The sequence below is a fragment of the Amblyraja radiata genome, chromosome 15, assembly GCF_010909765.2.
Source record: "Amblyraja radiata isolate CabotCenter1 chromosome 15, sAmbRad1.1.pri, whole genome shotgun sequence".
In the NCBI taxonomy this organism is placed as follows: Eukaryota; Metazoa; Chordata; class Chondrichthyes; order Rajiformes; family Rajidae; genus Amblyraja; species Amblyraja radiata.
The window spans coordinates 10,704,514-10,717,680 of NC_045970.1; the positions used below are offsets into that span (position 1 = coordinate 10,704,514).

General features: G+C 41.8%; 1 protein-coding gene across 5 annotated transcripts in view; it reads right to left on the reverse strand.

Moving 5' to 3' along the window:
* kndc1 (kinase non-catalytic C-lobe domain containing 1) overlaps positions 1-13,167 on the reverse strand; it is a 192,925-nt gene that overhangs the window by 106,186 nt on the left and 73,572 nt on the right. For all 5 annotated transcript variants that reach the window (XM_033033634.1, XM_033033632.1, XM_033033633.1 and 2 more), the window contains exons 4-7: positions 11,083-11,229; positions 9,309-9,426; positions 2,461-3,617; positions 257-371 (exon numbers count right to left, since the gene is read on the reverse strand). In XM_033033634.1, coding sequence (XP_032889525.1) covers positions 257-371; positions 2,461-3,617; positions 9,309-9,426; positions 11,083-11,229 — 1,537 coding nt within the window. The remainder of the gene's footprint in view (positions 1-256; positions 372-2,460; positions 3,618-9,308; positions 9,427-11,082; positions 11,230-13,167) is intronic.

The window sequence follows — 13,167 nt, forward strand, 5'->3', positions numbered from 1 at the left end:
GGTGCGGACTTGGTGGGCCGAAGGGCTTGTTTCTGTGCTGAATCTCTAAACTAAACTAAACTATTTTGGATTACAGAGAGCAGAATTTAAAAAAGTTAAATAACATGCAATAGTTATCAATAAACAATAATTAAACCACCAAATCAATTGTGCTATTCCTGTCACGTAAACACAAAAAGAAAAAAAAATGCACAATTCAAAAGAACAACTCTTGAGACAACTCTTGAGAAACTTTATCACAATGGTTGTACAATACCTGGATAATCTTTGCAGTGCTTCAGACTGATCAAACACTCATGGCAGAGAGCCCACAGTTCATGATCCCTCAGAGATTTATTATCCTCAGAGAGAAGTTCCTTGAGTGAAATGCACTATTTTAAGAGAAAGAAATAGAGTCAGCACTCTGGACATATTTACCTCAGTGTATTTGCAATATACTTGCTATGACCAGGTTAATTCCCGGGATGGCGGGACTGTCATATGTTGATAGAATGGAGCGGCTGGGCTTGTGTACTCTGGAATTTAGAAGGATGAGAGGGAAACTTATTGAAACATATAAGATTATTAAGGGTTTGGACACGCTAGAGGCAGTAAACATGTTCCCGATGTTGGGGGAGTCCAGAACCAGGGGCCACAGTTTAAGAATAAGGGGTAAGCCATTTAGAATGGAGATGAGGAAACACTTCTTCACACAGAGAGTTGAGTCTGTGGAATTCAGAGGGTGGTGAAGGCCGGTTCTCTGGATACTTTCAAGAGAGAGCTTGATAGAGCTCTTAAAGATAGCGGAGTCAGAGGATATGGGGAGCAGGCAAGAACGGGGTACTGATTGGGGATGATCAACCATGATCACATTCAATGGTGGTGCTGGCTCGAAGGGCCGAATGGCCTACTCCTGCACCTATTATCTATTGACTACATTAATGCTAAGTGTAAGTTTGAAAACGCAAATTACACAGGCAGAGTTTAGCAAACATAAAGTCATCCCCTATTAATGTTGATCATCATGATAATCACGCACTAATTTCTATCAAGCTGTTATCGACATATGTTGATGATCTTGCAGCCCGGAGAAAATAATCATGGTAAGATGGATGCAAATAAAACTATTCCTTAGAAGTGAGAGGCTGGTTGATTTTTATTTCTTTAAGGGAGCTTGTGAATTAACATGGAAGAGTAAGATTGCACAGAACTCAAGAAATTTGGAGGGCAGCAAGATGTTCAGCATTAACGGTGGCATTTCACAGCTTCTAGATCCAAGGTTCAATCCTGACTTTGTGCTCTCAGTGCCGAGTTTGCACATTCTCTTTGGGGGTCTCTGCTGGACCCTATACATTCTTCCTTCACCTCTAAGGTACACTGATAAATTACCTTCTTGCATAGGCATGTAGCAAAATAATCACAGAGGAGTTGATGGCACGTGAGAAAAGTAGTTGTTAAGTTGTAGGCTACAGGGCGCAGTGGGACTTAGAACATAGAACAGTGCAGCACGGGAACAGGCACTTTGACATACAATGTCCGTGCCAAACATGATGGCAAGACCAACTCTTATCTGCCTGCACATAATCCATATCCCGCCACTCCCTGCGTATCCATGCGATTATCCAATGTCTCCTAAATGCCATTATCATATCCACTTCCACCATCACCCCCACAGCAGCACATTGCCCTTGAAACATTGTCCCTCTCACTTCAAAGCTAAGCCCTCTAATATTTGATTTTTCCATTTGGGGAAAAAGGTTCTGACTTTTTACCCCATCCTATGTATTGTGTAGTTTTATATACTTCTATCAATTATTCACTCAAGCTCCAGTCTTTGAGAGAAAACATTCCAAGTCTGCCTAACTTCTTCCTGTGCCTAATATCCCCAAACCCAGGCATCATTCTCGTAAACCTCATCTGCACTCTTTGTGAAGCCTTCTTGTAATAGAGCGACCAGAACTACATGCAATTCTCCAGATGTGACCTAACCAAAGACCCTGATCATGAGTTTCTGACTCTTATACTCAATGGCCCCACCAACGAAGGAAAACATACCATATGCCTTCTCTATCCACTTGTGTTGCTGCTTTCAGGGAGCATTGGAATTGGAACCCAAGATCCCTCCACACATCAATGCTGTTAAGGGTCTAGCCATTAATTGTATATTTCCCCCTTACATTCAACCCCCCAAAGAGCATGCTTGCTTGCATTGAACTCCATTTGCCATTTCTCTGCCTCATTGACCTAGGCAATTGATCCAAGTCCCCCCTCAGCCTTCTAAACTCCAGTGAGTACTGGCCCAGTGCTGTCAAACGCTCATCATATGCTAACCCACTTATTCCTGGAATCATTCTTGTAAACCTCCTCTGGATCCTCTCCAGAGCAAGCACATCCTTCCTACATTTCAACAACTAAAATACTACAATTCTATTTTGTAGAAAAAAACATGCTTAGGAATACCTGCTTAGGAATAACAAATACCTGCTGATCGCCCGGATATTCTGCAGGACAATTATCAGTAGCTCTGATGGGAGGCAGTGGCTCAATGTCTTCATCTTCACAGTGTTGTGTGATATTTCTAAACAGCAGAACATTGCTTTGTGATAAATCATTTACACTAGAGGAATGGCTTTGTTTGGAATCATTTCTGTGATTACTACCAGAAGTTCTTGCTGCAGATGAAATATGATTACTCATGTTAAAAAAATGTCCTCTTGTTGCTGGGACATTGTTACTGCAGTGTCCTGCTGCGGTACTTGATTCTAGTAAGATTCCACACGGTGGCAAAGGGCCCAGTTGGCTTGGTGTGTCTGAAGAAGGAACTGATATTGGTGAGAATTTAGATTTCAGCTTTTTAATGGAAGACTTTTTCCCTATAACAGAGGAATATTTTACGAATTGTTCTGAGCTTTCATCGAATGTAGAGTTAAGAATACTGGACAGATTCTTATTTATTGCTTCTACACTGGCGACCTTGCGGATGTGCTCACTTGAACTATTTGCAGACAGCCTTCCGAAAGGAAGGCTATTCCTTGCGAGAAAACAAACATCATTATTCTGAGTCCTAAACTGCGCCTCCTGAGAGCAGTCTTTACTACTTAGTATGTCCAAAGAATACAGAGATTCTGCTGCAATATTGGAAAGTGAAACTGGAGAAGGAACAGGCGTGAAAGAGCCGTCAAGGTCCATCTTGGAATGAAGCTGTTGCTGGGCACTGTCTGCCATTTCTGTTGGTAATTTAGGCAATATTCTCTTCCTGGTTGAGGATCGTTTTGAAGGAAGAGATAAAATGCTGTCAGCCTGTTCTCCTTTGGTTTTCCCATCAGCAATGGCATCGGCAAGGTCCAGGGACAGCACTCCCTCATTTCCCACCAATTTCTCTGCTGCATTAGTAGTGTCTTCTGAGTCTTGTTGCAGAACCTCAAGGATTTCAGTTGTGGAATCATCTGGATCTACATCCTGAGCATCCTTCTCAGCCTGGCAGACAAGCTCAATGGTACCACTGGTAAGCATGCTTAAGTCACATGCCAGATCCTCGGTACTTGAAGACCCATCCGCTGGATTACGTTCACTTGTTTGTAGTTCGTGACCTACACCTGCCTGTCGCTTTTTCTCTTTATAGGTTTCTTCACTTCCATCTATGAAAAGATTTTGAAAACATATATTAATAAAATACTAGGTTCCGTTTAACTTAAGGAGAAACTACACAGGCACATGTGATTAACAAGATACATTCCATAAAGAATACATCTATTATGACCAATTTATTTCCAATGAATGAAACATAGTTTTCCATAAAGATGCTTTTGCATTTTAACCCAAGTACTTCAATTTGTTATACCTAATGAAATCATTGTTTACAACAATGTTTGTCTTTTATGTGGTACTGTTTTGTTGATAGGAAATTGTTTTTGCCTATTAATGCTCTGCAAAATTTGTATCTGTATTTTACCACCATTTATATTTACTTTTTCATATTTCATGACACTAAAGCCATGAATCTCTTTCAATACTAATATCAAGGCAGACACTCTGTTAATCTGAGGAACAACAGTAGCACATAAAAGGCAAACATTTTTGTAAACAATGTATTCATTACGTATAACAAATTGAAGTACAATGCAAAATGCAAATGCATGAGAATTTCGATCAGTGATGTGCAATAAGGAATTATACAACAGAACAAGGTACACACAAAATGCTGGAGTAACTCAGTGGGGCAGGCAGCATCTCTGGAGACAGGGCATGGACGACATTTCGGGTCGAGACCCTTCTTCAGACAATCAAGGTAAAGAAGGGTCTCGACCCGAAACGTCACCCATTCCTTCTCTTCAGAGATGTTGCCTGTCCTGCTGAATTACTCCAGCATTTTGTGTCTATCTTCAGTTTAAACCACTGTCTGCGGTTCCTCCCTATACAACAGAACTAGGTAAGTGGGCACAAAGGTGACTGATCGAAGACAAAGCACTGCAGGAACTCAGCGGATCAAGTAGGATCCATGGATGGAATGGATAGGTGATATTTCAGGTCCAGAAATGTCTTCACCCTGATTGTAGTGGGGGAGGGGGATGGGGTGGAGAAAGCTACAAAAGAGGTGCGGATAGGTCCAAACCTGGATTGGCAGATATAGGTGCGTGGGGTGAGGTGGGGTGGGGGGGTTGGTTGGCAGATGTTTGGCGTAAGTGACAAAGACCAGAGGTGGAAAGGAACCAAAAAGATGTCAGATTGGGAGAGAAGAGGAGGAGTGAAATGTAAAGCTGGTGGGAAGGAAATGAGTGGAAGAGGGTGAAGGGAGGAGAAAGTGGCGGAATGAAGGGGAAATGGGGATGGGGATGGGAGGTGCTTGTACAAAGGAAGGAAATGGAAGAGGGCGTGGGAGAAGCCAATGTGGACTGGGGTGGGGTGGGGTTAGGAAAGGGAAGGGTGTGGGTGTTGAAATTGGAGAATTCAGTATTGGGTTGAAAGCCACCCAAGTGCGCTATGAGGCGCTGTTCCTCCAGTTTGTGTGTGACCTCACTCTGGCAAAGGTGGAGGCCAAAGACAGAAAGGTTGGTATGGAAATGGGAAGGGGAGTTAAAATGGTTAGCAAAATGGTTAATTAAAGCCATCTGTTTAACTTATATTCTTGTTCTCTTTCCATAGCACTAATTATTTATAGGTTGAATCTTTATTTTTATTACAGCACTCGGTTGCAGCAAATTCTAGTTCCGTAGTGTGCGTTTTATAAATGTCAAGTAACACATCGGTTAAAGTGTGGAGAAAAGCCAAGTTACACATTAGTTAAAATAAAGGAAATTAAAATTACTGAAATGTGCACGCACATTTATGGCACATGAACCACCAGACATCATTTTTTCCATTTATACATTTCTCAAGCACTGGGCTCACTATCAAAGCCAGCATTTATTTCCCCCAAGATGATGATGTTCGTGATGAGCTGATATTCCTTCAGGGGAAGATACGCCCACATTGCTGTTGGGTAGGGAGCTCCAAGATTTAGCTTGGTGAGGGTGTGAACACATGCAAAGCTAATACTTGCCAGTGGTCTGCAGTGTAGGCCAATAATTACATCAATCAGATTTGAATGCAGAGCTCCTACGCTCCTGCTAAAATCTGCCTTAACCTTGAGCAGCTGAAGATGAGCTCAGTACTGTCCTCTCTCGCGGCCTCGCGGGCCGGCAGTGGAGCCTCACGGGTCGACAGTCCGAGGCTGCCTGGGTCGGTGCCACGGAGGCGTCTGGAGAGGACCCGGCAGCGTCAGTGGAGAGGTCGGTGCGGCGGTCGACAACGGCACCGACCGACGGACGAGGACGGACGCGTGGAAGTGAGGACGCCGCTGCCGAGGGGAGGAACAAAGGAGGAGCTGGTGTGGGGGACTGCTGTGAGGGACAGGGGGGTATTTGTGACCTTGTAAGTGCCCATTTGCATACCTTAGGTGTGCAAGAAAGCAATTTCACTGTGATTTGTCACATATGACAATAAAGTATTCAATTCAATTCAATTCACCAGCCAGACAGCAGTTCCGACCTCCCATCGGTACCTTGGTACACGTGACAATAATAAACAAAACTAATCTTAACTAAACAGTACCAGGATGGAGCACCCACCTGTATTATTTATGGATCAACTATTTTCATGTTACTTGCTGACTGGTTTATCTTATTCAAACAATTCCACCTACCTTTGGTGCTTTTTACAGTTGCCTGAAGTTGCTAACATTTGCTTGGAATGGCTTGGCAGTTGTGCCAAGTCCACAGTGAATGTGGGAAAATGAACAGAGGCTCTGCAGAGCAGAACAAGCTGCCAGAAGAGAGAGGAGGAGGAAGAGGCAAGATTTGCAGGAAAAGATCACTTCTACTCAGACTGAGTGAGCATCAAGGCTCCTCTGGTCACTTTTATGCAGGAATTTATTCCAGGGAAGCGTGAGAGATTTTTGCAACTTCTTGTAGTTTGCTATTCACCATTGCATTGCTTTGCACCTATCAATCATCTCTACCAATGACAATGCACACCTAAAATTCAAATTCATTTCTCCTTCATTTCAGCAAGGCATTTGATAGGGTTCTGCATAGAAGGCTGTTCTGGATCACAGGATCAAATGAAGATGAGAGCTCATGGTATCAAAGGGCAGATACCAGCATGGATCGCAGGTTGGCTGAATGGCAGAAGGCAAAGAGTGGCAATAAAAGGTGCTTTTTCTGATTGGCTGCCAGTGACTAGCGGAGTGCCACAGGGGTCAGTGTTGGGGCCGCTACTCTTCACGTTGTATATTAATGATTTGGATGAGGGATTGAAGGCTTTGTGGCCAAGTTTGCAGATGATAAGAAAATAGGTGGAAGGGCAGGTAGTGCAGAGAAAGCATGGTCTGCAGAAGGACTTGGACAGGTTGGGAATGTGGGCAGAGAAGTGGCAGATGGAATATAGTGTAGCAAAATGTGGAGTCCTGCATTTTTGTTGTTGGAATAAAGGCGTAGACTATTTTTTAAATGGGGAGAGAATCCAGAAATCGTAAGTGCCCAAAGGGACTTGGGAGTGCTGTTCCAAGATTCCCCGAAAGGTTAATCTGCAAGTCGAATCGGTAGTAAAGAAGGCAAACCCAATGTTAGCATTTATTTCAAGAGGGCTTGTGCACAAAAGCAGGGATGTAATGCTGAGGCTTTATGAGGCGTTGGTCAGGCCGCATTTGGAGTATTGTTGGCAATTTTGAGCACCATATTTGAGGAAGGATCTGCTGGCCTTGGAGAGGGTCCAGAGGAGGTTTACAAGAATGATCCCAACAATGAGTGGGCTAACTTATAATGAGTGTTTGACGGCACTGGGTCTCTACTCGCTGGTGTTTTCAAGAATGAGGGGGGACCTCATTGAAACATACTGATTAGTGAAAGGCTTGGATAAGGTGGATGTGGAGAGGATATTTCCACTAGTGGGAGAGTCTAGGATTAGTCATAGCCTCAGAATGAAAGGAAGTTCCTTTAGGAAGGAGATGGGAAGGAATTTCTCTAGTCAGAGGGTGGTGAATCCGTGGAATTCTTGGCCACAGAAGGTTTTGGATGCCAAGTCAATGGATATTTTTAAAGCAGAGAAAGAGATTCTTGATTAGTTCGGGGGTCAGGGGTTATGGGGAGAAAGCAGGAGAATGAGGTTAGGAGATCCAGGGAGATGCTAAATGCATTTCGTTGTCTCTGTATTGTACACTGACAATGACAATTAAAATTGAATCTGAATCTGAATCTGAATCTGAATCTGAATCTGAGGAGGAAGAGATAGATCAGCCATGATTGAATGGTGGAGTAGACTTGATGGGCCAAATGGCGTAATTCTGCTCCTATTACTTATGACCTTCAGGCAGGGGCAATTTGTGGCAAAGGGCCTGCTTCTGTCCTATATAGCTCTCTGACTATGATATATGATGATCCTTGTATCTGTTTTTCTGGGAACTATTGCTCTTAGTTTCTTTTATCTATTCAGCTTGCCTAAGGATTCTTGGTGCATAAAAAGGATCTTATCTGGATGCATCACTGCTTGTTTTGGCAACTGAACTGCTTTGCCAAAGACCATGGGGAATTGCAGAGTTGGAAACACAGCCCAGTCCATCATGAAGATCAGCCTCCCCCTCCCCCTACTACATCTTTATGTTGCCTGGGGGAAATAGCCGCGTAATCGAGGAACACTCACATCCCGATCATTGTCTCTTCACCCCATCTCCCGGCAGGCAGACAACATAAAAGCTTAAAAAGTCTCATTTAATAATAATAATAATAATAATAACTTTATTTATAAAGCACTTTAAACAACTGCAGTTGCCACAAAGTGCTGTACATGAGAACTCATGGACTAAAAGCTATTACAAACAATTAAAAACCATTAAAAAAAACGTAAAACGAAGGACTATAAAAAACACACTAAAAATTAAAAGACATTAAAAGCACTAAGAACAGGAGCAATGCCTCAGCCAGTGTCGAAAGCCAAAGAATAAAAATGTGTTTTTAGGGAGGATTTGAAGATGGACAGTGAGGGGGCCTGTCTGATGTGCAGCGGCAAGGTGTTCCAGAGTGCCGGAGCAGCAACAGAAAAGGCTCTATCCCCTCTGAGCTTCCGCTTAGACCTTGGTACCTCAAGGAGCAGCTGATCAGCTGACCTGAGGCACCGGGCAGGAGCATATAGGTGGAGCAGCTCAGAGAGGTAAGGCGGGGCGAGCCCATTCAACGATTTAAAAACAAATAAAAGAATTTTGAAATGAACTCGAAAGTGCACTGGGAGCCAGTGAAGGGAGGCCAAAATTGGCGTAATGTGCTCCCTCTTTCGAGTTCCGGTCAAAAGGCGAGCGGCAGCATTTTGAACAAGCTGGAGACGAGCCAATGAAGCTCGTGCGACTCCAGAGTAGAGTGCGTTACAGTAATCCAGCCTAGATGTAATAAAGGCATGGATTACTGTTTCAAAATGCTGCCGCTCGAGAATGGGCTTCTTTCTAGACGCAAGGAAAGCTTCTTCTCCGCTTTATCAGACGCTCATAAATGCCCGATCTTCCAATCTACCTCATTGTGGACCTTGCACTTTTTTAATTTACTTTTTACTCATACTTTCTCTTTAGTTGCACTCCGTTTATTTTCTCATTTGCAATATCATGTATAATATGATTTATGTGGATAGCGCGCAAGACTGTATCTTGGTACACGTGACAATAATGAATAAATACCAATGCCAATGATTTCAATTACTGCTATTAGTTTCGAGCTCGCATTGAATTATGAACACATTGCACTGTCCATCAGAATATTTAATAGTAAACTAATTGCACAAGTTCATTAAAATACTAATGTGTTGCCTACCTTGAAAAGCACCCACAGATTCAATTGAAAGTACTCTTCTGCCGATGGCTGAGAGATTACGGCAAATAACATCGGACGATAAACATTTCAATTTTTCCTCACATGTGCTGAGGACAATCTGTGGAAAACAAGTTAATGAACAGTGTTAAAACCCACTTCTTCACATGGTTTGCAACTTTGAAAATCTTTTGCTGGAAGGGACTGAGTGATATCGTGTGTGAGCATGCCATCTTGTAACCAGTAGCTTCTGGTTTTGACAGGCAAATTAAACAAATCGGAATCATCTGCCGTTCGTAACAGTCCAAAGTGAAATGACTTGGGATAATCATTATTCATTTTGAATAGGAGAATATAAAACCAGAGTACAGTCCGACAATTGCTGATCATATCAAGACCACAGATGGGCTACATCCCATAATTAATCGTGCCCGTTCTGAATATAACTGCCAAAACCTAACAGCTTAAACAGCAGTCAAATTCTGCCTTTCAGTGCCAGGAAACACTGGTACATGACAAAATGTCAAGACCATAATGAATAAGTCAGTTAAGTGCATTGACAGGTACATGGAAAAGTATTATAGCATTGCAGAAGATTGACTTAAAGAGGGACAGATTGGAAACTTAAGCCCCTGTCCCACTTAGGAGACCTAAACAGCAACCTTTGGTGACCTTGCCCGCCACCCAAAAAAAAATCAAGGTCGAGGTGACCTGCAACCTCCGACCACCTCCCACGCATATGTTGAAAACCTTCCTCAACTATGAAGAAAACCTGGCATCGACTAAAAAATTATCGATTTTTAAAACGGCAACCTATTTTTAGTCGAGGCCAGTTTTAATCATGATGAAAAAATAGCAGCAACCTAGATGAAGCCTCGACCACGCGGAAACCACTTTCGACCATTAGGGACAGTGACCAAAACCTCCGGTGACCTCATGGAAACCTTGGGTGGCGGGCAAGGTCACCAGAGGTTGCGGTTTAGGTCTCCTAAGAGGGACAGGGGCTTTAATGTTCCTGGTTACAGGGTTTACCAAGATGGAGAGGAAGATAGAAATGAAGGTGGGTGTCAATATGAGTTAAAAATACAACCACGACTGCAACAACATGTAATATACAGTAAACCCTCACTATAAACGAAGAATGGTGAATGTCATTGCCGATTGTCTGCTACAACTGGGTACAGTATTATCATGACAGCGATGTCAACATTTGAAACATGGAAGATGGACACGAAAGAAGATTGTACCAGAAATAGAAATAAACAACCCTAGATGCTGGTTAATACACAAAGTGCTGGAGTAACAGCAGGGCAGGCAGCATCTCTGGAGAACATGGATAGATGATGTTTCACATTGAGACCCTTCTTCAGACTCTCATTCCAAAACTGGGCTGGGAATCCAGATGAGTTGACGGCCCTGGCCCGCTGGCAGATGGGAGAGGCGTGGATAGGTAGATCAAAAGAGATGTAGCACAAGGAAAATGTAGAAAAGACCATTGCTAGCTAGGAGAAGGTGACAACAAAGCAAACAGAGATACAATGTAATCAAGGGGTCTGTCTATTCTGCATTGGTCATTTCGGGTCGAGACCCTTCTTCAGACCCGAAATGTCACCCATTCCTTTTCTCCAGAGATACTGCCTGTCCCGCTGAGTTACCCCAGCATTTTATGTCTACCTTCGGTTTAAACCAGTATCTGCAGTTTCTTCCGAAACAGAAAAATGATCCTATTTGTCAACAGATAAGGTGGATGATCAAAAGGTGAATGATTCTTCTGTACCTCAATATCTGGCCTCTCTTCAGGTTTTTCCTGCTGCATTTGATCGAGGAGGCTCTTTAATTCTTTGCTGAGATTTGGTTTTAACTCTGGCTCTATCACATATTCAGCAGCAGCAGCAAGTGTCGCTCCCAGTGAGTACGCATGAGCCTAAAAATATTGATGATAAAACATGTGTAGTAAAGTTAGTGTTATAACATTGTTTGAATATCTTGCCACCTCAAAATGTACACACCAGTTCCTGCAGCTTTAATGTAACACTCCTAACATTCCGAGCGATATTATCAAGAAAATATAACATTGTTTCAGGTTCATATTACAATTATTGCTGACCATTTTTCTAAGCTCAAGTACAGTAACAAAGAAAAAATAAATGTACTAGCATTAGCTGTGTGCAGAAAATATGTGATTTATTTTAAAAGGATGGTCAGAATTCACGTAAGAACTGTTATATTATTTATATAACACAAAAATAAATGAGAGCATATCAATTACTTCACATGCTCACCATAGTTAAGTTGTGTCACATGGATAATTAGTTTTGTTTGGATCATTGCTATTTGGAGAAACAGTGAGTTTGCACTGACAAACAAAAATTATTCAAGTCAAGAGTCAAGTCAAGAGAGTTTATTGTCATGTGTCCCAGATAGGACAACAAAACTCTTGCTTTGCTTCAGCAACACAGAATATAGTAGGCATGAATACAGAACATATCAGTGTGTCCATATGCCATTATATAATTATATACACACATCAATTAATTAGCAAATAAAGTGCAAATAAACAGATAATGGTCTATTAATGTTCAGGGATTTGTTTCAGTTGAGTTTAATAGCCTGATGGCTGTGGGGAAGTGTCTATTCCTGAACCTAGACGTTGCAGTCCTCAGACTCCTGTACCTTCTACCTGAAGATAGCAGGAAGATGAGTGTGTGGCCAGGATGGTGTAGGACCTTGATGATGCTGCCAGCCTTTTTGAGGCAGCAACTATTCTTGATATTCATTAAGAACCAAATCACAAAATGTGTACCTAGTTTGTGAAGGCGAGATGAGAAGGGAATAAGAATCCGTAAGACCCACCCCAACGCTTAAAATGTGGATCACGAGCATGTCTGAAACGTTACATCTCGAAGATATGAGATTTGTCCTAGCAGAAAAATCAGAGCAATTCTTAAAGATATGGTCTCCTTTCATCGATTTATTACAAGTATAATATGGTGCCACATAACTCTGGAAATTAACCGTTTCAGAACTGGGTGAAGGGTGTGGAAAGATATGAAGTAGGTAGATCCCTTTTCTTTTCTTTTCTGCTGTTTTTTTATTTTTATTTTTATTTTATTTTTTTGTTTTTCCTTTCTTGTTTCCTCTTTTTTCATATATTTATGGGTTCTTTCTCTCTATCCACAAACTATCAATTGTTAACTCCTGGAGTGGTACTCCAGGGGCTCACACATCACTAATTTCCTTAATCTTTTCTTTTCTCTTTTTTTCTTGCTTCTGTTATTTCTCTATTGTTAAATTTAAAACAAGAAGATGTACACAAAATGTATTATGTTAAATGCCACGGTTTATACTACTGTACATTGCTTCTAATAAAAATATTAATTAAAAAATAAAATCCGTGAGGTTATTTTTATAAATCCCTCACCATGAAGTCAAGAATCAAGAGTATTTAATTGCCAAAATGCACCAGGAGCAGAACAATAAAATTATTGCTTGAGCAGTATTACAGCCACATTATTGCAACAACACAAAAAATATACAGGCCACGTCGCGGGACTGGAAACTGGAAGTATCCTTAGCTAATTCTGCTACCACCATCATCTACTGCGACAAATGAATGTCGCCAGAAGCTTGTGTCCTTTTCAGGTCGGACGATGACAGCAAGGCCAACATTTGTAACAAGATGGACACGAAAAGAAGATGAACAAATAAATAGGCAATAAATAAAAAACTATCAGTTATACTAGTTAAACAAATCATAATAGGTTGTTTGTGCAATTGTTGTGCAACATATAAAAAGTCCATTGGAGTTCATTGGTGGTAGGATTGTGCAGTGTGATTCATGGTTAATGGGATTAAGTTAGAA